This window comes from Sabethes cyaneus, chromosome 3, assembly GCF_943734655.1.
Source record: "Sabethes cyaneus chromosome 3, idSabCyanKW18_F2, whole genome shotgun sequence".
NCBI lineage: Eukaryota > Metazoa > Arthropoda > Insecta > Diptera > Culicidae > Sabethes > Sabethes cyaneus.
Genome location: NC_071355.1, coordinates 162852316 through 162880199, shown reverse-complemented (window position 1 = coordinate 162880199; position 27884 = coordinate 162852316). Strand labels below are relative to the sequence as shown.

The 27884-nt window shown below is 40.7% G+C and overlaps 1 protein-coding gene across 1 annotated transcript in view; it reads right to left on the bottom strand.

Annotated features, from left to right (window-relative positions):
- Nucleotides 1–629: 629 nt before the first annotated feature.
- LOC128742536 (uncharacterized) overlaps nucleotides 630–27884 on the bottom strand; it is a 41292-nt gene continuing 14037 nt past the window's right edge. The window contains exons 2-8 of the mRNA XM_053838935.1: nucleotides 24616–24707; nucleotides 24445–24546; nucleotides 14989–15093; nucleotides 14687–14880; nucleotides 14378–14620; nucleotides 1200–1324; nucleotides 630–1135 (exon numbers count right to left, since the gene is read on the bottom strand). Coding sequence (XP_053694910.1) covers nucleotides 630–1135; nucleotides 1200–1324; nucleotides 14378–14620; nucleotides 14687–14880; nucleotides 14989–15093; nucleotides 24445–24546; nucleotides 24616–24707 — 1367 coding nt within the window. The remainder of the gene's footprint in view (nucleotides 1136–1199; nucleotides 1325–14377; nucleotides 14621–14686; nucleotides 14881–14988; nucleotides 15094–24444; nucleotides 24547–24615; nucleotides 24708–27884) is intronic.

Genomic DNA, 27884 nt, shown 5'->3' with positions numbered 1-27884 from the left:
TTTAATCAACCTCTTACGTTTGGAAGTTCACTTTATTATCTGCGTGACTGCGGTTGGCCGTTTAGCTAATTATTTAAACATACACTCAGCTTGGAATTCATCAAGCAAAACCTCTGTACACAACTATCTCATTGCTTCTGCTAATTCTACTAACTTCCTTTTGTTATATAACTGCTAGTTTTGATTTTGTTTGGCTTGTGCTTTTATGTGTTCCATGTGTTATTTACATATATTTTTTATAGTTCTGTAGGATCATTAATTGTTATTCGATTGAGCCTGGAATAAACGATTTGGTTGTTTTTTATTCAGTGAATACATTTTCAATAATTGTCTTTCGGTTACCAATAATATCATTTATTTAGTAATTTTTTTCACTGCGATAAATTAATTTAAGTAATTAATTATGACGGATAATGAGAATGAACGTATGCTGTAATACTAAATGTTATTGCAATTAATAAACTTTATTACTAAACACTAATTTGCGTTATATACTAGGACCGAAACGGTACAAATGGGAGAAGGCTTCCTTTACCAATTAATGGTAATTAAGTATTTACATTATTTCCTTCGACACTGAACATCATCTTCATCATCACAATTGCTTTGAACCGTTCATTCGTAATCTTTTAATCACTGATGGATTTATCACCGCTGTGCCTGCTGCCTGGTGACATTTCTCCCACATTCGAGGGGTTGTTGTGGTTGGTGCTGTTCGGGCTGTTGTTGTTTAGATTTGGCGTCCCGCCGAGCGCGGTCAGTCCTGCGGCGTGATTGCTCAAGTGGTGGTGCATCGAGAGGTCACTGATGAAATCGCTAGGCTTACGGCCACCGCTGAGTGCCGAATGCAATGACAACGGTGGCAAGTGAAACCCCGGAAACGCTAATCCTGCAGCCGCGGCCGCTTGCAGCGAGTGCAACAAAGCTGCCGAATGTTCTTGGGCTTTCCGTCGGAGTTCGGCTACGGAGGATGAGCGTGGGTCAGCTACTCCGCTGTTGCTGTTCGTTGCTGTGGTACCAGCTGAAGCAAGCGAGTGCGACAAAGTCGTGCAGCTGGGTGACGAGCTGGCCGTCGAGCATCCGGAAGTGATTGGGGACTTTACCGGACAGCATGAACACAAACTGGGAAAGGCGGCTGAAATAGTGAAAACAACAACAGAATATAAACGGCTGAAATAGGTTGATATTGAGTAGAATACCTTTAAGATTTGGAAATAATGGTGGGGCAAATTGTGACCCAAGCGAAGCAAGGTGAGGGGGAAGAAATAGTGGCGGGGTAGTTCTCGGTTGTCCGTTATCCAAAACCGGACGAAATCCTCCATTGCTGAAAAGGAATAAAAACGAATAATTGGTAAATAATCTAAAAGATAACGTTTAATCATTTTGTAAATCAGTAAACATAGTCACACCAGAAAGCGTAAATTTTTCTCCTTCTCACATGTTACATTCTGATAGACCAAAGTAAATATTTACCTCGACGAAAAGCAATTTCCCTCAAATTAAATTTTCTCAACACGAATTACGGTATAAAATAAAAGGTTAATATATTTTCAGGAAATTACGTTTGTGTTCATTTTTATTCTACGTTCTCTCGTCGTACTCCAGTGGCAGTGTGAAGCACATCATCATTACTGTATCGCTTGTGCGATGAGTGAGCCTGAGCATATTTTTTTTGTATCATGAGAATCATTTTCAAATGGCTTATAAATTGGAGTTATGTGACACACTTGTATTTAACTATACTAGCCTAAAACTTACTTCATCAAAAAATATCAGTAAATTGGATTAATTTCAGCTACAGCATTCAACATTACTATTCAGTCAAACAGAGCTGAATCCCCGAAGCCAAATCCGGTGAAATGGAAATTGAAATCCAGTGGATGAAAGATAAATGATTTGATAAAAATTGATAACGTCTATCGCTATGCTCCCTGGAGAGGGACCGGGGAAATACGCGCTCCGGCACTGATTTGGTTGCCGTTCGTGCGTCACGATTCGCCCGCCTGCTTCAGAAAAAGAGACAGAAAATCGATCACATCACATGCAAATTCTTTTTCTCCTTTTCTCGATGTCCCAAAACGAAACCATCACGGCACTTGGATTTGTATAAAATGTGCAGAACTTGAACAGGTGCATTAAAATTTGATTCGAATCGATTCTGACAAGCATAACATAATATCCCTCACCGGAGCGACCCCCGTCGTCGGTGCTAAGCACTACTGGATGAGGGACGAGCCTGTCTTTTGCTATCTCCGTGTGGACTGGCGGGCGCCGGTCTCTCGCGAATATGGCGCTTGCCATGCCGTAAACGTTTCTGGCATAATAGAGGGATGCTACAGTGTTTGCATGAGAATTGAAGTTGTAGACTAAGTAACGTGTCATAGCCAAAAATGAAAAACGATTTGCTTAAACCGACTTTCAAGTGTTTCAGAAACCAAATTGTGTGATCGGTATTGTGGAATTTCACCGACAATTGCCTTCAAAAATGTAAAAACATTCCGGATCCGGATTCCGGATTAGCTTACTAGACTTACCATGGCTGCGATGGAAAGGATCCAGTGCTGTGTGAGAATCTTGGATCGATAGTCGGAGCAATTAGAATCTTGCAGGGAACTTCAACAAGCAGATGGTCTTTCATGTTTGCTATTCAACATTGCGCTTGAAGGTACTACAATATATGAGCGGCGATCGAAATACGGGGTACGATTTTCAATAAATCAAGTCAATTCACATTTGAGGCGGTGGAGGATTAGTGCACCAGACTCAAAGGTGAAACAAAGAAGATTCGCTGAAGATAAATAGGTCTAAAACGAAATATATGCTGGCGGGCGAAACCGAGTGAGACAGGGCCCGCTTAGGCAGTTCCGTGTTAATCGACGGAGATGACGTGGAGGTAGTCGACGAGTTAGTATACCTTGGGTTACTGGCAACAGAGGACAACAATACCAGCCAAGAGATTAAAAAGCGTATTATCGACGAAAGTTATGCTTACTACGGACTCCACAAACAGTTGCGGACGAACAATCTGAGCATCCGTACAAAATGCACATCGTACAATACGCTAATTAGATCGATTGTCTTCTACGAGCATGAAACGTCGACATTGCTAAAAGAGGACCTGTAGGCACTCGGAGTTTTCGAACGGCACCATGCAAGAGAGCAGTGTATGAAGGCGAAGAATAAACCACGAACTCGTGCGTTTCTACGACAGTACCCAGTATTCAGAAAGTGGCTAAACCTAAACGGGCATAACATGTTGTTAGAATGCCGGACAACTATCCTACAAAAATGGTTTTAACATCGAATCCGAAAGGAATAAGGCGAAGAGGGGCGCAGCGAGCGAGGTGGCAAGACCAGGTGGAGCGAGATCTGGTGAACATTGGCTGCCCGCAGAACTGTAGACCAGCTGCCATGGACCGTATTAGATGGAGGAGTTAGGCCAACTAAGTAAGAAAGTACGGTGGTCAATGCCGCATACAAGGTGCTCTCCAAGATTTCGTTACGTCGTCTATCCCCAATAGCCAGATCCCCATGAACTACGAATCAAATTTTCACCCGCCGTCAAATCCTCCAGAAATGTCCGGAGTACAACGTGTTCACATCTCATATTTTCGTGGATTTCAGAGCAGTATACGATACAGTCGAGCGCGAACAGCTATGGCAGATAATAAACGAGAACGGTTTTCCGAATAAACTGATGCGGCTGATCAAAGTTACCATGGTGCGAGTGATGTGCTACGTGCATGTTTCTGGGGAACTTTCGAGTCCTTCCGAATCGCGACAAGTAGATGAACTAGTTGTCAGTCCCGGTGATTTGGTTAGCATTCACGCCTCTCACGCCGAGGACCCGGGTTCAAATCGCAACCTCACAGAAGTCACGAATGACCTAAAAGTGTTAAAGTGACTATAATTTAACAAAAAAAAGTAGATCGACAGTCCTGTATATTATTCAACCTTACTACGGGCATCGAAACGAAAGGAACGATATTCAGTAAAAGTAGCAAACTCCTAGCCTTCTCGCAGACGAGCTCGATATCATTACTAGAAACCTTGGGAAGGCTACTCCGGACTAAACACGGAAGCTAGGAGGATTGGCTTCCAAATGAATGCGTCGAAACCCAAACATATGGTAGGAAGAGGCTCCAGGGAAAAAACCTGCGTCTCCCACGATCAGTGACTTCTGACGGTGATGAACTGGAAGTGGTTGATGGGTTCATACCCCAGTAGCCTGCATGTTATAAAACAGTTGGGCTGGCTATTATATGACTAATTTCAGTCATTAATACGTTGATATAACTAAAAGAATCGTAAGCGGGGTATATTCGGGATCTCTAGTCACCGCCGAGTAAGGAGAAATCGAGCCTACTTTTTCCTCCGCAAGACGCTTTGGTCAAGAAGCATACGCCGCCGCGCAAAGCTGATGGTGTACAAAATACTAATTATAATTGATAAAGCTAGTCGTCTATAGATTTTAGACAGTAACTTTGCTTACGGAAGACTTGGCATATTTGAATGAAAGGTGTTGCGAACTGTTATTGGTGGAGTACAAACAGAAAGCGAAGAGTGGTGTAGACGTATGAACCACGAGTTGCAGGCACTACTTGGAAAGATTCTCATCGTATAGCTGGGAAAAGATGGAAGACTACAGTGAGCCAGCCACGTCGTAAAGATGCCGGACGATTCTACAGCATAGAAATCCGTTCTTTTTAGTAATCCCACCGGCACCAGAAATAGAAGGGCCCAACGTGCTAGATGGCTCGACCAGGTTGAAGCCGACTTGCGTGTGTAGAGACGCTCATCGAATTGGCGACGAGTAGCTCTGGACCGAGTACAGAGGGGAGGAATTCTTAATACGGCAAGAGTCACCCCGGCTTTATGCTGTTAGAAGTAAGAAGATGTATTAGATTAGTCAAAAATTCGTTCGCCAAGGGGTCTAACAGTTCCAAAAATGTTGAATTTTGAATAAATCTTAAGATCTATTTCACTCAAGCTGCCTAGTTAGCTTCGAGGTACGATGCTGGTCTAACAAACCAGTCGTCGTATGTTCGAATCTCGGCTAGGCGGTGCTTGCTTTTTGAGATCTATATCATGTGATATTTCGTAAATTTGAAACAACTAACAAATGACCATGAAATAACTAACAAATGACCCGGTTTGTAAAGAAGAAGAACAGGGCTTTTAACTTACTTACTTATTCAGCCGAGAGCCGGGGTGGCTCTTGCCGTATCAAGAATTCCTCTCCATTGTACTCGGTCCTGGGCTACTCGTCCCCAATTCGTTGTGCGTGTCGACACACGCAAGTCAGCTTCAACCTGGTCGAGCCATCTAGCACGTTGAGCCCCTCTATTCCTGGTGCCGGTGGGGTTCTTGAAGAGAACGGATTTCACTACACAGTCGTCCGGCATCCTTGCGACGTGGCCGGCCCACCGTAGTCTCCCAACATTCGCCAGGTGTACGATGGGAATCTCTCCAAGCAGCGCCTGTAGCTCGTGATTCATACGCCTCCGCCACTCTCCGCTTTCCGTATGTACTCCACCAAAAATAGTCCGCAACACCTTTCGTTAAAAGACGGCAAATGCACGTATGTTTGCACGGCGTTCACCAACGTGATGCCGCGGTAATTACAGCAATCTAACCGGTCGCCCTTTTTGTAGATGGGACAGACTACGCCTTCCATCTTTCTCTTCTTCCCAGTTCCTCGAAATCAGCCAGTGAAGTGTCGTTGCTAGCGGTTCTTGGCCATTTTTGTTCTGCCGGGAGTCGGTCCTTTCCGGCGGCTCTATTATTCTTCAGCAGACCGATTTCTCGTCGGATCTCTTCGAAATCGGGAGCCGGTACGCTATTGTCGTTTGTAGGTACTCCGAGGTTAACTTCCATTGCGTTTCCTGCTGCTATGTCGCCGTTGAGGTGCTCATTGAAGAACTGCTTCCACCTGGCGACCACCTCGCGCTCGTTTGTGATTAGATCCCCTCCCTTGTCCCTACAGATGTCAGGTTTTGGTGTGTGGACCTTGCGAGTTTGGTTCACTTTCTCGTAAAACTTGCGGGTGTCATTAGCCCGGAATAGTTGTTCTAGCTCCTCACGATCTCTGTCCTCCTTCTGACGCTTTTTCCTCCTCAGGATCGTGGTCAACTCATTCCTCGCTCGTCGATACTTGGCCAAATTCTCTCTCGTGGATATGCTCAGGTAGCTTTCCCAAGCTCTTTTTTCCTCTTTATCGCTTCTTGGCATTCCCCGTCAAATCAATCGTTTCGTGCACTCGAGGTTTTCACACCTAGCACCGCGGTTGCGGCCTCGTTGACGGCCGAGCATATACTACTCCATCCGTTTTCGAGGGTCGAAGCATCTAGCTCCACAGAGGAAGGCAGAGTTTCATCCAGTTGCGCGTAGTTTTCAGCAGTTCGCGGGTTGTCTAGTTGCCGAATGTGTAGCCGAGGAGAGCGACTTTGTCGCGAGGTATAAACCGCCGATAGTTTTGAACGCAGCGTACTGATACTAGGTAGTGGTCCGAGTCAATATCCGCACTCCGTAGGGAGCGTACGTTGGTGATGTTCGAGAAAAACCGGCCCTCGATGAGAATATGGTCGATTTGGTTCGAGGTTCGTTGGTCAGGTGATCTCCAAGTGGCCTTGTGGATATCTTTGTGGGGAAAGAAGGTGCTTTTGATCACCAAGCCTCGGGAAGCCGCAAAGTTGATGCATCGCTGGCCGTTATGCAGGCTGGCTCCAGTCCATTACGCGATCCTGCATCTTGCCCAACACTACGAAGCCCGTTCCCAGCTCGTTGGTCGCTCCACCGCTCTGGAAAAATTGGGCTTTGCCGCCACGGATCCTCCACACCTTCTCGCCTTTGCGACAGATCTCCTGCAGTGCCACGATACCAAATTTTCGGGGTTCTAGCTAATCGAGCAGCACCCTGTTGCCACCAACGAAGTTTAGCGATCTGCAGTTCCAGGTACCAAGTCTCCATTCCATGTCCTTATTTCGTCGCCTTGGTCCATGCCGAATATTCCGAGCAGGTATTTCTTGATTCTTGTTAGTTTTTTAGGGTTTAGATAGGTAACCGTACTAGGGCTTACGCTATCGAGTCTCGGGATGGGGCTGCCATCTTTCAGTGTCGAGACAACACTGTGCCTTCCCCCCTGTTGGTATACGATCTTAGTTTCCACCGGGGTTAGTTACCCGATCTCCGCTAAGGTTGCTCGTATTCCGGCTGGTACCACGTGGAGGTAGGGGTAGGAGCAGACATTGGGAGTAGCACTATTCTCTTACTGTGTAGCACAACATATGCCGAGACTGCACAATATATTTTAAAGTGACTAGTAGGCGCCTATTTCTGTTAGCAAGAGATAGTTGCGTGCTGTGCTTTTCAAGCCAAGGGATACCTGAAAACAGCGTAGGCACATCCAAGTATACAGCACATGCGCTCGCACAGAAATGTCTCTGAGTAGCTCTGTCTTGAAGCACAGTGCTTGGATCTACCACAATAACGTTCATTTCCTTGGAAACCACGTGTTGTCGGCTTGTACAAAGAACGAAATAAACACATAGGTATGCGTGCCGTATGAAATCACGGCGAAGCTGTTGGTATCCGATTTCGACTTTAGGAAGATTACATGATTCGTTCCAAAATTGGTGGACTCATGTTTTATGGTGCATCAAATCCAGCCATAATCTGTTAACCAAGCTATTGATGCCCAGCATCGGCTGCTCGCAAGGCGTTCTAATATTTCAGGAATGTAAGCAAGAGTTGCGTGGTAAAACAGGGCAAGCTCTCACAAAATGTTGACATCACATAATATGCTTCAGAGATCGCGGGTTGAACAGCATCAGTTAAGTGTCTAACAGTTTGGGATCAAGTTTCGAATATACCTGCCCAAGATCCGGAACTATGATTCCCAGGAGACGTAACTTTGCACCAGTAACTCTGTTGAAAGACCTTAAATGGGCTACAGTGGCTTAGGTATCAAAAATTGATTCGGTTAGATTCATCTCATATACCTAAAACTCTGTCAACTGTAAACTAATCCTGGAACCGATTCCGGAAGAATCTATCTACGATATCGTAATATGATATTATGCTCTTGTAGAAGCTGCGGAGCTTTATTGTCGAAAATTGAAATAAGTCACATTATATGTGCTAATTTCCTTTCCGATCCAAACTTGTAACGGATTTCAATCCGTGTTCTGTGATGATGTTTTTCAACATACAACTAGGTGGTATTCCGCCAAGGAACATCGTAATGAATCGGGATCAAGTGACGAAACTAAAAGAGTTTTTTAGGGAAAGTACTTAAGTTTGGTGAAGGCATGGTGTAAAACATGGACACGAACGACTTAAAACGTAATCGCAAACTTAACTCTTAATACTTCTCTAAACATTGGACTGTAATTTACTCGTAATTGCTATCATATTTTAATTACCATTTTTAAAAGATGTTGATAAAATTCAGCTTCAGCCAAGTTTTCAATTGACTCGAAATGTTGCATCATGATTGACAAAATATATTAGTATCGTTAGAACCAGATTCACTAATAAGCATACTAACGGTTGAATTTTGCAAAACAAAAAGCTGTAATAAGCACAGTGCATTGCACGGTGCTTGCTGGGAGCTTTCGAAACACAGTACTCACAAAGTGCGAGAGCTAACCAAAAGCATGTCTCTTAATTTTATATACCATCTCTCAATATTCACTTGCTCAGGCGCAAACAAAGGAGACTGAGACAAGTTACATAGATACACGTTTGTTTTCTACACGTCTCTGTGCTATATGACAATGTCTGGGTAGGAGTTGCTAGATAAGAGGCTACCCAAGTAACCAAAAGTTCCGATAAAAGGGGATTTTTGGCTTAATCAGCCAACGAAATGATCATGAATAGAACTCTATTCAACTTCATTTTTAAGTAATTAACCGTACTTTCAAGTTCGTATTTGATGTTTAAACTTCGAAGGGAATACAAAGTAACTTCCAACAGAACCAGAAAGTTCGCAAAAAGTTAACTTAAGTCGCTATATAGAACACTGTTCAGCCTAAAAAGAAACTTCAATAATTTTCAAAACAAAAAAGATTGGGGGAATATTTTCCCACTTCTTCCTGTTTTGCAGGTTCATGACATTTCTCATTAACTAAAGTGTTTAATTTCGGTTAATATAATCGATTGTTTTTTTATAAATATTAATTTATTGTAACTTACCACACACCACCAACATAAACCTCGGGGATTTGAACTCGAGTACTTCTTTTCGGTAACTTAGACGCATACCACTGCTCCGTTGCTGGAATATGCGATTTGCATCGTTTTTACTCGATGTGCTAATTTCTCATTTATCACAGCCCCGAAACGAACTTACACTTAAGAACAACTCATCGGCAAAATTCATGTCACTAGTGGCGTCAGAGATGGCGCAATGCATCAGGATAGGCTTGCAACGAGGAACGCTCGGGTTCAAATCCAGTAGCGGTCGGTGTTAGTTAGGCTTTTTTTTAAATTGTCTATCTTATCGCATGAACCGACTTTACAAAAGTTAGGAGGAGGCGGAGGTAGAAAATGGAAAAGTATAAAAATAGATCTACAAGCGCTGTTTTATAAACTTTTGCCAAAGTTTCTTCAGAAGCTGCTTAGCGCTCTATGCAGCGAACCCGAGGCAGCTTTGAAGTTCGGTTAATTACGTGTAAAGCTGCTTAGCAAGCTATACCTCCATATACATAAAGCTTGTTAACCTTCCTTAGACACCATTATCCGAACTTAAGGTTACTTTCAAGCTGTATGTTGAACTTTCAAGCTGCATGTGGACTTTCAAGTTGCTACAGATATTAACGGTACTTTAATAAGAATGAAGTTCGGTTTACAAATGTAATGTCTGGTTGTTCAGCAAGAAAGTTCTGCGGAACTAAATTTGAACCAAACATGAACTTTCAAGTATGTTCCTTAAGTGAAATTCGAACTTTTGGTTGCTTGGGTAGGGACCACAATGGGGTCTGTTTTACGCATTGTCAAACCATTTCCCAACAGGGCTTTCAAATGGAGTAAAAAATTTTTTGGCGGCCATCTTGGATCTGGAATTTATCAAAAACTTGTCGTTTTCACCATGCCCCCCCAACCAATTTTTATTTTAATACCTCCATCACCATTTTAATAACCACCATTGGAAAGCTGAGAAAAAAATGCTATAAGAAACATTCATAAAATTAGGTGTGCAATTGCATTGGCATTAACTAAATGATACAACTAGTTATTTTTAGCAAGATTCACAATTTTCATATAATTATTGTGATATTTCCAAAATTTGCTATGAAACCATGAATTTGCTATGTCGTTTGTAGTTTAAACGACACCGTTTTGTAAAGAGGAGGGATAGGGCTTATAAACGAAGTGGAAAAAAAGTGGGCTGTCATGTTGGATTTCATCAATGAATCGCCATTTTCGCCATAATCCCTTCAACCGATTTTAATTTTAAGACCACCATCGGAAAGCTGAGCGATAAGGGCTGGTACCGAATGGCCGAAATCCGAATGGCTGAAATCCAACAACAGTCACAGATGGTCGAATCACGAAAGGCCGAGTCGCAAAAGGCCGAATCACGAAATTTCCCGGAATGTCCCCGTCTAAATCAACAAAATTTTTATTGCTCATTTTGGGACACCTCACACATTTTGAATAAATTTTTTCATCTATTTCTCTTCGCGAATTTGAAACATCCCCCTGAAAAACCTTTAAAATTTTCCCCTCTATTGCCTTTTGTTCCACTCGTAGCTCTGTGATGATTCACGTCATTGATAGGTGGGGGGCAGCCCCCCTCACAGAAACCACTACTATTTAGGTGCAAGCATTTTCCTAGGTTTACTGACCAGTAGAGATTATCCCTTAGTTATGTCCGAGCGGCAGCGAGTAAGGACGGCATATACCCAACATTTGTGCAGTCTGAAGGCCGTGATTATTTTCGGCCGAATATGACGCTCGGCCATTCGGGTTTCAGCCTTTTGTGATTCGGCCATTCGTGATTCGGCCATTTGTGATTCGGCCGTTCGTGATTCGGCCGTTCGTGATTCGGTCATTAGATATATTATGCCATTTGACAATTATAAACTTGGAGCTATCGACTGTTGAAGATTCACGAATTTGGTTTTTTTCCGGCTGGACAGTCAATTGGCAAAGCAAAACGACACTTTATTTTTTCTATGCCCGACGTTTCGATGTATTTGACATCTTTTTCAAGGGGTTAGAACCACGTATCGTCTTTTGTCTGGTGGCTTCTGTTGAAGGCTTAAACTAGTCACATCTACTTGCAATACTAGCATTAACCGAGTGTATCTGAACGAAATTTTGGCGGATCGTTTAAACATACACCCTGGCTGAATCGGCACACTGCTTGGCTATATCTATATATAGCCAAGCAGTGTGCCGATTCAGCCAGGGTGTATGTTTAAACGATCCGCCAAAATTTCGTTCAGATACACTCGGTTAATGCTAGTATTGCAAGTAGATGTGACTAGTTTAAGCCTTCAACAGAAGCCACCAGACAAAAGACGATACGTGGTTCTAACCCCTTGAAAAAGATGTCAAATACATCGAAACGTCGGGCATAGAAAAAATAAAGTGTCGTTTTGCTTTGCCAATTGACTGTCCAGCCGGAAAAAAACCAAATTTATGCCATTTGTTATTTCGGCCATTTGTGTTTCGGCTTGTGGCGAACGAGGGGTTCATTGTTTCGAGGTATTAAAAGTGTAATTCTCATTTTTTAACCATTTTCAACCAATTAAGTGCAAAAGTTTTAATTTTTGAAGACCTCGTGTCAGAAGTGGCCCTGTTTCAACGTGAATTTTTCCGTATTTAAAATCAATCTTTCGTTCACAGGCACGTTATTGTGGCCAGCCATATGCTTGTTGCAAGTAAATGCATGCAATGTTCCTCAAAATACCAATATATCTTCCTCAGCGTTAGCGTTTCGTAAAACACTGTCATTCAACCACTCGCATTGATATAGGTACTCTACGATAATCCTTCGTCAGATATAGCCAGAAATAGCACATCTTGTGTGGGCACAGTTGATACCTTAACCGTATATGAGCGAAGAGTTCATTCAACAAACATTGACTTGACAGACGTTTTATGTAAGACTGAGTGAAAAGCATCACCGTACCTGGTAATGGTAGTATCATTTGTAGTACCTACTGAGGCCGCTAGTACATGTCACAGTTTTCAATATTTTATATTTTATTTTTGGGTTGCTGTGACATCCAAAGAGTGGGAAGTCTAAGATTTGTGATATAATAGAATACAACAGAAAAGAGCGTTCGTGAATTCTGGAATTCTAAAGGGTGTCCCACATCAAATTGCATAACGGAAGAAACGCTGTAGAAAATTACCCATTTGGTATTTTCTCTTGAAAATTTGGATAGAAGTAGTTTAGAGTGTTTACACTGTATTTTCATCGCGGTCAGTTTTTTGCAAATTGAACAAAATGGCGTCACCCGAAAACAACGTCAAGAATTTATTTTGCGCAAGCGCCTAAACAATTCTCAAATCTCTCATCATGCATGAGGAGACTTACGTCAAGGCGGACTTCCGGCAGCTTCCGGGATTACTGTACTTTACCACCCAGCACAAGTTTGATGTTCTGGAGGAAGTAAGGATGCAGAAACTTTCAATGTATGCCAAGAAATACATGATTTGGCAAGCGATCTGCTCATGTGGAAACAGAGTGCACCGTTCGTGACTACAGGGACCGTACATGGGCAGATCTACCTCAAGGAGTGTCTACAGAAGCGTCTGCTTCCTCTGTTGAAGCAACACGAGGGCCCTACGAGGTTACTTTCGTATCCAAGGACATGACCTCCTCACACCTCCCCTACGCACTGGAACTAATGGCCTATTATGAATCAGTTACTAAATCTGTGGAAGACATGAAGAAAAAGTGGGTTTCCGTACAGAAGAAGCTGCAGCCAGATGTTGTACAAAACTTTTTGAATGAAGTTAAGCGTAAGGTGCGAGCATACGGTTATGGTATTGCAGTTGAATGAAATAAATATGTCAAAAGCTTACTAATGGGTTATATTTTATTGTCTGAAAGTTTGAAACGGATCGGTCAATTAGATAATTTTCTACAGCGTTTCTTCCGTGATGCAATTTGATGTGGGACACCCTTTATAATGATGTTCAATATTTTTCCAGCACCCTGTATGATGATGTTCAATATTTTAAGGCATAAACCCGGTAAGAACTCTTGTTTTCGAAATGCGGCCATTAATTTACGCACTATTTGAATATTTTATAATATAATATTTTCCCTGTGTTTCCGTTCAACGTTGAATTCCATTCAACGATGAAATCATTACAAACAAAACGCCGTCCATGGCATTATTATTGCAAAAAGGAATATTTCGAATCAAAATTGTAGAAATAATAAATAAACATTAAATAAATTTTACCGAAAACAGCTTTTAGCGGAGTTTTTTAAATGTGAGTTTCTCCCAAAAAACAAATAATTGAAATGTTCTCTTCTACAGTCAGGCCACAATCATGGGCCTCACACAATTGTGGGTCATTTTAGCTTTAGCTGCTAAATAGCGTTTAAATATCACTTAATGATTGATCCAATTATTAGTGCTACTTATGAGTAACAATTTTATCAATCACTTCGTATAATTTTCACGCATTAAACAGCATAAAAAGCTAAAATGACCCATAATTGTGTGCGGCCCATGATTGTGGACTGACTGTATATATTGCTTACAGAAAGATTAAATTTAGCTGGATGAACACTGCTTATATAGGAAGCAGTAGTTGCTATCAATTTACCCATCCTATCCAAGAATGACAGCAATTAACGGTATATTTGCGTGGATTACTGCCGTTGAAAAGAACGCAAAAGTCACGGCATTATCGTTTGCAAAACCGGGAATGACATATGCTTTCGGCGGGCGCACTCCATTCGAGAGTCAACTCATCTGTTAAACACTAAACAAAGCGATGATGTGTCATACCAGCCCAGCAGCAGGGCAAAAAGCCTATAGGGTGTGCAGCAGTCAATGCAGCGAAAGTGACTTGCTGGGTAATGATTGTTTTCGTATTAGATCATTTGGAGCGAAACAAACACGCCACGTGCCAGGCGCACACTTTCCGGATGCAGGTAATTGCATTACTTTTCAAGAGTGCGTCACTGGAAAAATCTGATTCCATGCCTGGGAGCTGAAGGCAAGCCAGTGCGATATCTCAATTATAGGATTTTTGCATATTCTCATGCGAATGTCAGTCGAAGAAGATTTATTATCCCGAGCGGGATGGCTTTTAACTGACATTAGAATAAACGCCGGCGGAAGAGGCACTTTCTTTGGAAGTCATTGAATAGGAAAATAGGGGATTGCATTGCACCTACCTCTCACTGAAGCTGCCGAAGAGATGACTGCTGAAGCTGGGAGTTCCGTTCGCTGCTGCAGTCGAATTCGGACCGTTACTGGTGTTGTTATTATTGTTGCTATTGCTGGCCAGAGTTGGCAGTGGGCTGGAGTCCTCTGCCGAAGCACGTGTCGACGTTGTTAACGAAATAGGCCCACCAACTTCGATGGGCGAGTCTGCCGACATGGAAGGTGTCGGACTTAGCTCTGACTGCTGGGAAAATCTGCATAAGAGATACGAGGTTTGTGGTTTTAATGTCGGTCGAATGGAAAGATATTTAAAGACTCACTTTAAACCAGGAGACGGCGTCCCTGCACTGTTTGAACCGGATTGTGTCATCGAATGCAGCTGAGTGGTCGAGTGCGGCCTGTCAGGTTCTGAGTCCATTCTTGGGCTCAGCGGTGGTGCACTGGAACTGCGCATATCGTCGTCATCCGGGTCGCCGGTGATATCCGGACTAGAGTCACGGCTGTCGGTTTCGAGCTAAAGGTGCATAGGAAAACATGAAACAAGGTTTCGAAAGGTTATAAATTTCGATGGAATTATCCCCAATTTTTTCTCGTAGTAATTTAGTATTTCAGTTCAATTTACCTTATCATTCAATAACTGCGGATCGGAACCATCGCCCCGCTTTCGCTGTTCCTCCTTTAGTCGTTCTGCCTTGCGCCACTTGGCCCGTCGGTTCTGAAACCAAACCTGCAATCAAGAAAAACCGAATAAAAATTCAATTTCGTAACAAATTGACTGGGCGTACCAGTCGGTGTGTTTTTCCCATGTTCCACATTTCCCTTGCACGTCACGTCAGTGAAAAAATAGAGTCTAGCACTGCCGCAAACGCGTATAGGTACCTACACGAAAGCAGGCTCAGATTGGTGAAGGATTGGCAACTGAATTATGTGGGGGCATAAGCAAATGGGTGTTCGTTCGTCGAACAGCCTTATTATGGATGTGCAAGGCTTTAGTGTGTCCTACATTTTTGTATGGTTGGTGTTGAAATTTTCCATTTGTAATTTCCTTTTCCTTTGTTTATTTTATTAAGTTTTTTGATCATTCTTCCTTTTCAAATGATTAACTGTATGTCGATTATTCTGAGTTAAATAGATTATTTTGATTGAAATTAAATTAACAAATTGCCAAGCACAAAGAGTGGAATCAGCAGCAAAACCATTCTTTGAACTAGGGACTCCCTACGGCAACCGCCGTCTACCAGGCAGCGTGTGGATGCCGCCAACGTTCGGCGAGGAGTCGGGGAGGAAAATCAAGAGCTTAAATAACGAGCCAAATTGAATTTTTCGACTTCCCATTCGTTTTCTTCGGAATCGCTCCGAACGACCCACCCAATTTGCTGGATAGCTGTTCCAAATTGGCTGATTGGGTTCTAAATTTTATATACTCATTCCTATGCTCTACCCCTTCCTTCCTTGCTGATTTCCCCTATTGATCTCCACCATACCTAAGCTACATACATTGCTGTGCTTATTTTTTATTGCGTTTTCTCCATTTGTGATTACTACAATTTCTGCTGCCGCTCCCGCCGCGTCTGCATCGAACGTGGCTCCGGAGCCATTGTGTGCTGTTCCAGTATGCGAGTATGTGTTGACGATGCATTCGCCGGTAGACGATGGAACACCATTTTGTTAGAACGCACATGCGCCTTGTAAGGAATCTGGCTCTGCTGCTGAGACTTGCAAAACGGCTAAGAAAGAAATGCCACCACCCACAATAGCGCGCCTGGCTGGAGGCTGAAGGCACTGACGGCTGAGGGGCTGAAGTTGCGGTTTCGGTGGAAACGGTATAGAGCGATAGAGCATTCGTACCGAGTATAAATGTGATATTTGTTATTGTGGTGGTAGTTTAATGGACGAGAAGAGTGCTTCTCAGAAGGGGGTGGTAATTTATTTAGCATTACATATTCGAGCTTGGTCTGAAATGAAACTGAACGGGTCGAGTGAATCGTTAAAGCAAACGTGAGTGATGATTTGGCCAATTTCGTATTGTTCTGAGAAAATATTCAATAAGGGCCAAGTTCTTTTTTGCAAAATCCCTTGGGAATATAGCTGAATATAGCAAAAAAAGCAAGTCATTGTTTCGGTTGAATTCCGTTGTGATGGAACCAAACATCGGATCTACTTGTATGGTATGTGTCAAAAAAGTATTCACTAAAAAGGTATTGCAAACAAAATAGTTTTAGATGAATAGCATGGAAGATGTAACAATACTATAGTTACCATATTTTGCAGTGTTAATTATTATTTCGAGATTGTCCAAATTGATCCAAATTAAAGTAAAATATTGAAAGCCGAAAAGTGAATAACATAAAAATATTTTTGTATACAGTAAAACAACACTAGATTTATCTAGTCGTTACTAAATTCAGCAATAACGAAAATTGTCCTAGCAATCGATAAACTTTTTCATGTGTAACGATTTTTCAATTTGAAAAATGTAGTTCAATATATTTCTTCGATATCTTATGCAGTACATCACATAATCATTAGCAATAGCGTGACCAGACATAACCTTTCAGAAGAATGTTTTAACCCGAAAAAAAACTGAATAAGATGGCGAATCTATTTATTACTTATCACGAAAGTACCGACATCTCCAGACTTTCGGGTCCAACTGGATTTAAAATCTAAGTTACAATTGGACTAGAAATTCGACTTGACATTTAATTAACCTTGAATTAGGACTAATTTGGGTTTGAAGCTTTACTTCAAATTGAACAGGACTTAAATTTGGAGTAATTTGGACTGAAAGACATCAAGTTTTTTGTTTGGAATTAGAATTGAATTAGATTTGGTATTGGAATTGGGTTTAAAATTGGTCATGCAAACGAATTTGACGTTGGAAATCGAATTAGATTTGAATTTGGACTAGTTTGAACTTGAAATTCAAAGCGAAGTTTTACTTACAATTGAGGGGGTTAGAAGGAAAGGGGTGTAAGTAACAAAATTGAAAAAATCGAGATAATGGTAGAAAACGATACTTTGAGCAAGGTTTTATGCATGCTAGAAAATCACGTCAAAATTTTGCCTTTTTATGACTTTTTTAGAAACATGATTGAAAAAAAGAGCAAAATAAAAATTGGTTTTCACTTGGAAGGAAAGGGGTGTAAGTGCACCATATGAGCAATTCCAGCTCAACTAACAAAATGGTTTGTCTCGAATATTTCTTATTGGAACGAAATTTTGCTGATATGTTGGATGCCACGAAAGGTTTCATTTTCTACGAAACGTAATTATTTTCAGCAAGAATAACTTTTCAAAAGGGCGTATTTATTAAATCAGATTTTTCAGAAACTACTTATACTACTTACTACTACTAAAAACAGTGCAAAGTCAAGACAAAAATCATCAAACTTTAATTATCGCAGAACATGTCCCCTCAGATTTGTCTCATTTTTATTAAATTTAGCATGAAACATGTTCTAAAATCTGGTGAAGAGCTATTGATGGACAATCTTTCGGATTTTTTCAATCTGACAAATTTTTCAAAAATATCCACATTTTACTTTTTTTGCTTTTTTATACTAAACAAAATCAAATTCTACGCATAATGTTGAACAAATTATGTCATTTAAACTTTTTTAGGCCCAGTCGTTCTCAAGTTAGGCCATTACAATTATGAAGTTTTTGTCCTTCCGATGTAGGGCCAGTGAAAGGGAGGGGGAGGGGGGCAAAAAATAAACAAAGAGATTTTTTTAATCTAGCAAAAAAGCGTTTTATGAGTTACATACAGTTTAAATTCTAGAAAAATGGTCGTCTAAAAATATTTCTGTTCTCGAAAAAAGTAATTTCTTAGATTAGTAAGATCATTAGCTATGACAACTACAAGAAGGTAATATATAACTTAGCGCCGCCCGTTGAAAAATTCTGAACTATTTTCTAAATCATCTTAGTTAAAAATGCAAGTCACTTGAGCAACATTTCCGAACATTCCGCAACATTCTAGAGAGTCAGCAGCTCAAGACACGGCCCACACAAGTATATTACAGGCGCCAGGTGGTGAGACAATTTTATACCATTTTCCATACTATCTACAAAGCTGCTATTACTTAAACAATTTTCCCGGAGAAAGTAATATTTTTGGTTACTCGTATCATGATATATAACGTATACGCATATGAGCTAGCGCCGACCGATGAGAAAATTCTGAACTATTTCCCATACCGTCTTGAAGGTAACAGTCACTTGGATAAATTTCTCGAATACCACTACTTTCTAAATAATCAGTAGCATAAGTCGCAGCCTATACAGAAATATTACATATACGGTAGCGCCACGTAGGGAGACAATTCTGCAGTCTGCACTATTTTCTATACCATCTGCAAGGCTGCTATTACTTAAACAACTTTCCCAAAGAAAGTAATATCTTAAGCTACACGGATTACAAGCTATAGCAAATAAAACGAGGTAGCATATACACTAGCGCCGCACGTTAAGAATATTATGAACTATTTTCAGTGCCATCTTCGAGATGACAGTTATTTGAACAAGCTTCCCAAAGACTGCAACTTTCTAAATAGTAAGTAGCTTCTTACGCTATACGTCTTACAGCCTATACAAGAATATTATATATACACTAGCGCCACGTAGCGAGAAAATCCTGGACTACTACTGCCTACCCGCTAACCTACCTGTCAATGAAGATGATTGTAACATGATTCCAAGATATGCACTTGCACCCTTTTTACTCCAATTAGTAATTCCTTATAATCGCTTGGAATGAAAGGGGTACAAGTGCATAACTTTGAAGGAAAGGGGCGTAAGTGCAAATAACATTTTCAAAAATGTCTTATAAAACCCGAAAATCAAAATGATTTTCCATGAATTCAATAGAAATTGATAAAGTAAAGTTAACGCAACCATTGTGCGTCATTAGTTTTGGGTTATATAACCTGACGAATTTTCTAGATGCTGTTAACTTTGGATCCGATTTACTAGAAATTTACTTTTTGTCACTTACACCCCTTTCCTTCTGACCCACTCAATTGAGAAGGAGAAATATGAGACAAAAAACGAGAAAATGGGACAGAAAAAAAGAAAAGAACAACAATAAAAACCGACTCAAAAAAATATCGGTAACACGGAAGAGAAAAAGACGAAAATCGGGAGAGGAAAGGAAAACTGTAGAGGAAAAGGACAAAAGGGAGCCTTGTTGTCGGCTAAAAAGACAGAAAAACGGGTTTTCAAAAAGAGAAAAACGACACAGACGAAGACGAAAAACGTCTATTGTTCTCCTTTTTTTCTTTTTCACTTCTTTTTCAGCAAGAGATGAACTACCTCTAGATCCGTCGGTAATCCACCTGTGAATATGCTAAGAAAATTTACTAACGTTTTCATAAGAAACTGTTTGCTATGCGTAGTTTGGTTGAATGAGATATGAATTTTTGAATTTGACAAATATGCAGGGAAAATCTACAGGGTGTTCAATAAGTTTGATTACATTTTAAAAACCCACCCTGAAAAAGAAAACAAAATTTTATTTTTTCAGGCATCTATTTTTCTTCTTTTTCGTTTTTCTCAAGCTGTGTTTTGTTTACGAAACTGAAAAGTTATAAAAGTCTTTGCCAAGCTACTACCAATAAAAAAAAAGTTTGTTCCAATACGTTGTGTAGTTTCTGGGAAAAAGGTACATAAAGTTTGAAAATCGTGGTTTTCCAGGAGCGGCGTTTTATTCCGCCAAAGTTGTTCCACGCCGCACTGGAATGCTTATGTGTATGATCGTTTTTCGGACACTTCCCGTGGTCGGATCATTACAAATTTAGTATCAAAATAAGCGGAAAAGATTGCAGAATCTGAAATAAAAAATAATGATTTTTTCAAAATTTTTGGTCGTTCATGTTCCCATAAGCCAATTATGAGACACAACCTGAAGAGTACTGCAGCGTTAGCCGTGTTGGGTACTGTGGTATCCTGACATTTATACTACATTGAAAGGTTTGCCTGAAGTATGTAATAGGTCATCAATACTTAATCATGACTCAATATTGCGTGGGCCATCGATAGCGTGTAACTATCAATCGCGTCTAGATTGCAGTGAGGTGCTGAGGAGTTCACGAGGGCGGTTGCAGTGATTTCCGCTGGCTGGCTGTAGATAGGGCTTGCCACAGGTTCTACTGCTGCAGCCACTTCCAATGAGTGCTATCCAGAACTCCTATATTGGCTGCAACTGTGACACAGCAGAACAAGGAGAGATACCGAGATACTGGAGCTGCCAAAAAAGACTTTACCATCGTAAGAAACTGCAGCACTGGGATATCGTTCTTGCAGAGGCGGAGAATTCCTTCGAGAGGCACGATACGAGTAGCTTCTTTAAAACGATCCAAGAAAGGGAACCTGATTACCGAAAGATCGGTGGTGTCCTTGCGTTCGAAACAATATTTCAATGTACTGTTGAATGGTGAACAAGATGGAGCTGTCAACAGAAACAGGGCAACGATTGAGGATGATGGACAAGCTGTGGATCTACCAACTTTGGAAGAAGTTAAGATGCAGAGGTCTTTAAAAAGGCAAAGCAGCTAAAAAGGATAGCATTGCCGCCAAACTTTTGAAAATCGGAAGCAAACGGCTATATGGTGCAATTCATCAGGTTATGCTAAAGATATAGACTGAGGAGGAACTATCTACGGACTGATTGGAACGTCTCATATGCCCCCTCCTTAATCTTGCGTACAAGAAATCCTTTGTTGGCGAACACCAGTTGGCTTTTCGAGAGCGACGCTCCACGACAAACCAAATGCGACGAATCCCAAGTAACAATGTGAGTTTTATTGTACTCTTATGGTGGTCTTCAAGACTAATTTTGGTCTTAAATGCCATCATAAGAGTCTAATAAAACCCAAATTGCTACTTGGGATCCTCGATAAATTCCGGGAATTCCACTTGCAGACTCACATTTTACATTTGTTAGTAGACTTCAAAGCGACATACGATTCAATTAAACGAAATGAGCTGTAGCGGATTATGCTTGAACGTGGTTTTCTATCAAAACTGATTTGACCGATACGTGCTACCCTTGATGGTCCAAAATCATGCGTCAGAATAGTGAGGTATCGGACTCGTTTGTGACGATAGATGGTTTGAAACAATCGAATTTGCTGTTCTACTCTAATACTATAAGCGCCTTATTCTGTCTGTAACGAAAATCAGATTCCTGATAGGATGTCATGTTTTCATATCAAGAACTCCAGCTCGCTCGCTAAATGCTTTACACCAAGCAGAAACTAATACATATGTACCTAAATTACAGCTGGTGCCAGCATCTCACGAACACCCTCGTATCAGGATTTGCCTTGGGTGCAATAAAGAAATTGGTGTCACAAACACAACTATATTCGTGATACAACGATGTATGTACATACGTCAGTGCCCTGGTTAAAGCTACAGCGTCATAGTTGACAGTGGCATATTAGTATATAAGTGTAAGTGAAGATTCAAACAGATTATTCTAGATTGCAGTTAAGATACGCATCAGTAACGTAGTTGCATCTCATAGAGTTACATAGCATCAGAGGTACATTTAGGCGCTTTGGTCATACATTCCGGTTATCTCCGTTACAATAAATCTGAATTATCACAGCAAAAAAGTGTTTTTTCGTCGAAATTAAAGAAAATTAGGTACAGATATACCTCGATAGTACGTACACCTTTGCTTCGTTTAGCGTACGTATTACCGAAATGTACGTATTATCGAATCACAATTTTAGGCTTTGAAGCATTGTTGTACTATGCTCAATATTACATGAAATTTGCAAATTTGCATACACTTTTGAATAAATATATATTTTAGTGGTAGTGATTTAATATAGCAGTTAATTTTTAAATTTTTTAAATTAATGATTTTGCCCTTTGTGAAGCTTGGAATGAAACAAATAAATTGTTACTGGAAAATGTACGTACTATCGAGGCAAAATGTACGTATTATCGAGGATACGTACTATCGAGGGTACGTACTAACGAGGGTATAAGGTATCTTCGATTTGCATTGAATTAGACGTTAGGTGATGCACCCGGACTACAGCTAGTAAGTTATAAGCGCCAAAACCTGATTACTTATCCCATACAATTCATAGGTATAGGTAAGTGTGCATGAAAAAAATATAATTTTGACTTATTAGAAATATGTTTTGGGATAGGCTTTACTGGCAGAGATTTTCACATTTACATGAAAGTTGCTTTAATTACAATTGAGACTCATTTATTGTCCCGCTCCAAGTGCTTATAGCATGTTTTGACTGATTGAATTAGATTGCTAACTCCATTCACGATCACGACTACTACTAAACACGTGAAACCCTCTTCCGGGCTCCAAAAATACCGTGAAAATAAAGCAAGCCCTCGAAAATTTACCCTTTCGTTGGGCTTGTAAGATTCTCATTTGGAGAAAAGCTATACTAGGTCACGTTTTCAGCTTCCACTTCCCATCGTCGACTTGGCAGGCAACGCGAACAACAAAACCACTCAGAACGAAATTCCTTAATCTCATTCGCTCGTGTTACGTTCCTTTCGTCCGACGTTCCATTTATGAAATTATGATTATTTACGTTGAAAATTGTATTTAATTTTTCAACCGAAACCGAACTCCGGCGTGATAAAACGGGAAAAGCCACGTTCACAGCTTCCGTGCGCTACCGCAACATCAGAATTCCACGCAGATCCATAAAACATTAGGTGAAATTATGAAATGCTATACTTTCGACATTCGGGCTCGGAAACGTGTGCCGACTGCCGGGCCGTTCCAAGCAACGCCGCCGTCGCAAACCGGGTGGTGAAACCTCTGCGCTTCTTGATGCATTTAAAATATTAATCGCACATCCTTACAGCCTTGCTTCTGTAGTCTGTTAGAAACTGAAACAACGTTTCAGGAAGGACACGTGTTTCACGCGGATTAAACATCATTCTCAAGTGTACAACGGCTCCGATATTGTACAGCCGCTGCCGCTGCCAGTGCCGGTGCGGTGTCCTTCAAGTGATGTGGGCAATTCCCTGGACGATACCATTTACGGTGGTGTCAAGTTACAAATTGCGATTGCAACTTTGGCTTTTCGGATGTTTTACAAAAAAAGTTTCAAATAGAGACTTCAGCCGGAGGGGTTGATTTGCTTTTGTGAACCGGTCGCTGAATTGATATTGTAGGGTTACGTTTTAAATTCAATTTGCTATGTTTGCTGGTGGCAGAGATATGTTACACTTGCTACGGAGCAATTATTGTGGTACTAAATTAGGCAGAGGGGTTTTTGATACAAAAGTATATTTCCTAACTTTCATTGTATGTGAACAACTGGGTTCTTTTTGCTTTCTCACGTTAGTCTCTGTATTAGAGAAACTGTAAATTTATAAAATTGATATTAAATAATAAAAATTTGCAAAACCTGTATTTTCCTTCACATTTTTGCAACAAGTTGAATTAGTAAACAAATTTGCGAGTTAGAGCATGATTTCCTTTATAATCTTTATAGTCAATCATCATTTTTCTAACGTGCCAACCTGTCATATGTGTAGCAGGCAAAATAAATCTTGTCCGGTTGCATCCTGAATTCGACGCCATCGCCACGGGTTTGATGCAATTTATAAACCAACCAGTAGACGGGCGAAAAGATCCCGACTAATCTAGTCTCGATAGCGTTCAAATTTCGGCACAACGTCAACGGCACATTATCGGATTATAGGATTCCGACGTTATTAAATTTGACTGCCCGGTCGTTGTTCGGTCTCTCCGTGCTTCTTCGTTGATTCGGTTCGTATTGAGTTACAACCCTGTCCGCTTTTCCCGATGGCGTTAGCACATACATGTGCACAACGGAAGTGACATATGCCGGTGAAAAGCTGAACCATATGTAGACACGTCTATGAATGTTTGCATGCCTTCAGGACTTATGGACTTTAGCTTTTCTTTCCGTAGTTTTTGTTTTCATCCACTTTATCTGTGGGTGCCCCGAAATAGATTGGATTTGATGTGGTTATTCTGTGCGAGGAGGATTTTTTGCGCTGCTCCTGACCTAAACTTGCCGCAGAAAAGCTATTATGGGATCGAATAACTTACTTGCACTCTGGCCTCGGTCAGGTTGATTTTCATTGCCAAGTCCTCCCTGGTGAATACGTCCGGGTAGTGAGTTTGGGCGAAGGCAGTCTCTAGTTCTTCGAGCTGTGAAAGAAAATGGCGCAACTACTCAGTTAAAATCGCTCGGTGGTGTATTTTTTTTGTTTGGATTACCTGTTGCAAAGTGAAGGTCGTTCGATTCCTTCGTTGTTTTCTTCTTACGAAACTTTCGTCGTGAATGGCAGGATGGTAGGAATAGCTGGTATCTGTAAAAAATAAAGAAATAGGATTGATTATATTAATATTCAAAAACGAAATTTAATGTTTGTCAAGGAACCTTGTTGATAAAGCATTTAGTTGTAAAGATATTTAACGCAAAACTTGCTGCAAAATATGTAATTATTCGTTGTTTCAAGTTTTACGCCACATCTGTTACAAAATCTGTAATAAAAAGCTAAAAGGGTATTGTATCAGCCTATATTCTGCCTATATGTCTGCGTTGTACGATTATCGTGTTGGATGCGAAATGTTGCAGTAGCCCACACAATCGCGATTTACACAGGCATAAGTATAGCGACCCGTGCGTTGGATTCTTATAGGTTGTTAAAATTTTTTTTCGTAGAGTTGTTTCAATAAATGTATTATGTATAGACATGTAGCATATACTGTAACCGAAAATGACAAAATTGCAGCGAAATCTGCCGGGTATCGTTTTGGGTGTACTGACGTACGCTTGATCAAGAATAAATTAGTATTTTCGCCTTTGAAAATGTAGTTGAAATCTTCTATCGAGTCATTTTCTCCATGATTTCTCAACTTCCCTGGTTGCGAAAATTTGGGAACCCCTCTTTTTGCTGAGAAAAAGATTTATAATCCAGTCCAAATCTATACGTTTAGCGTGATCAAGCGATTACTCATTTAATCAATTTACACAACAAGAAACAAAAAAATGGAATCTCTCCACTTTTCACGCATTTTTCGTTTTTTTAACTGTCGGTTGGCCGTTATGGCCAGTGGCAGGCAGTTGCTCACCCATGAATGTCGGTTGTTCGTCTTCACCGCCTGCAGCAGGTGGTTTGCATGGTCTATTCTGTTCTGCCAAATTCAGAATAAAGTTACTTGAATCTTTAGACGTAGTAGCTTGAATCTTTACCAATGTCTCCAACTCTTCCAATGGAGTTAAATAGTCGGTGGCTCATAATGACCTCCTCTCGTCTACTGCTCAATGTTGCAAATCGAACGAGAAGCTAATGATGCCTACACTGACGTGAGAGAGTATGAAAGGCATAGCATTCAACGTTTACGCCACTCACGCAAGCGTAAGATAAACAGCCGCTAATGACAGACATTCTACTACAGATACATTCGCGAACTCACAGCTTCCTATCGTTTTTCTGCATAACCCACTCGCGAGTCAAATAACTTATGAATGTCCAACCATACGTGAGGGCTAGTGGCGCACTGGGATACCAATTTTCATTTCATCTTCGCCCTCGATTCTACTCACGGGCGGGATCGCGAGCTCTCGCGAGTAATCGGTATCAGCAGCTCGGGCTGCAACGATGAAGCGGCGAGCGACGACCGTTGCTGTTACCTAAATACACACTCGCAAAAACTCGTCGCAGTGCATGAATAAATTAGAGCGAGAGTCCGAGCGGAATGCATATCCCGGCGTGTTCGTTAGAATGAGTACGCGTGTGTGAGAAAATTAGACCACACGAGTGTTGCTGCGTCTACTTCGGAATAAAAAAAGGCCCACCTTTTGTTGTTGTTTTGACCTGCAATGACGTCAGGCGTATAATTAAATTTTGACTACGTCTTACTGCTAGGCTTGGGATAGGGTGTCATTCCAAAATATTAAAAAGCGTCACAAAAAAATAATAGGTTTTGAGCGCTAATAGCTCAAAGGCTTCCCGACCGGTTTTCAATATTTTTGCGCCAATCGATCGGAAAATTTACGCGTTGAGTCAAATAAAAAAAACTTGTAATTTTCTTTCCATATTCACTGAATAGTGAAAATTAACGAACAGTTTCAAGGTCAAATTTAATTTCCCAATACATTTTCTTCGTTCTTGCTTCACTAGCAGGGACGGCAGTAAAGTGCCCCATTTGCTTACTATAATTTCGATTACTTTCTTTTGAAGAAAATAGTTTCTTAACAACAGATGGAAGATTCGTTACGACGATTGAACCTAGACCAATTAGATGTCCTTGCTGGGGAAGTACGCCAGAAAAAGCGACAAACCCCCTCCCCCATCCCCACAAGGTTTCTTACGACCGCGAGTAAACCCAAACCAATTTGATGTCTGTGTTAGGGAATTGTGTAGGAAAATTTTTTAAAAAGTCTCTTGTCTTAGCTAATCCCAAGTTTTTACGGCGAGACCATTAAACCTAGGCGAATATCTGTGTTGGAATATCTACTTTTGGTTATATTTTGTCCCAAAAAATGGCACTATGGTAGAAAACCTATAGTATGGTAGAAGCTTAGAGTGCCACAACAAAATTTTTATATTTTTATTAATTAATTTTTATTGGTTGATGCGATTTAGGGGTCGCACATTTGAGTTTTACGAGAAAATGGCATTTTTCAGAAGCAAATTCATAGAAATATTTTTTAGAAATGTTAAAGTAGGTGAAACAAGGCACTTAACTATTTTTTTACAATCATTGAGATCTGATACATTCATAAAAAAGTTATGGAAATATGTCTGGAGTCATATTTAGTTTCAAAAATTTATTGAACTCGGCAAAAATTTAAAATTTCCGAAATTTTATTTAAATAAACGCCAAAACAGGGTATCGAACAATGTCTCAGAGCAACGTAGCTATACTGTATAGATGGGAAATTTTATGACGAACAACTTTGCCGAAGAAAGTAAGGACGTATGTTCAAATCTCGCTGAGACATTTATCATTTTATGAAAGCGGAACAAAACACATTTCTGTAATTTTCAAATTTTAGCAGTTTTATGTGAAAGAGGTAAATGATAAAACTTGAACTATTTATTCTAAACGTCACTTATGTTTTTGATAATTGCAAATATGCACCTTCCTAAAAATTTGGCACCGTTTAGGCTCAAGAATCACTTTTAAAAAGGGCGTATTTATTTTATTCAGTATTTTGTGTGAGAAATTGTATATCGGAAACTAGGTTTCCTCCAAAATGATGCCTAAGCGTGAGTTGTTGGAAATTGAGTTCTTCCTAATGGTACTTACTTACTTTACTTTAGTGGCAACGGTCCGTTACCGATCCTGCGCCGAACGAATTATGGTTCTCCAGTACCGTCGGTCCTGGGCTGCCGTTCTCCAATCCCCACGAAAACCAGCTGAACGTGCATCGTCTTCAACAGCACACACCCACCGGGTGCGGGGTCTGCCTCGGAGTCTACGGCCTCTTCCTGGTTCTCTGCTGAAAATAGTTTTGGCTACTCTTTCATCGGGCA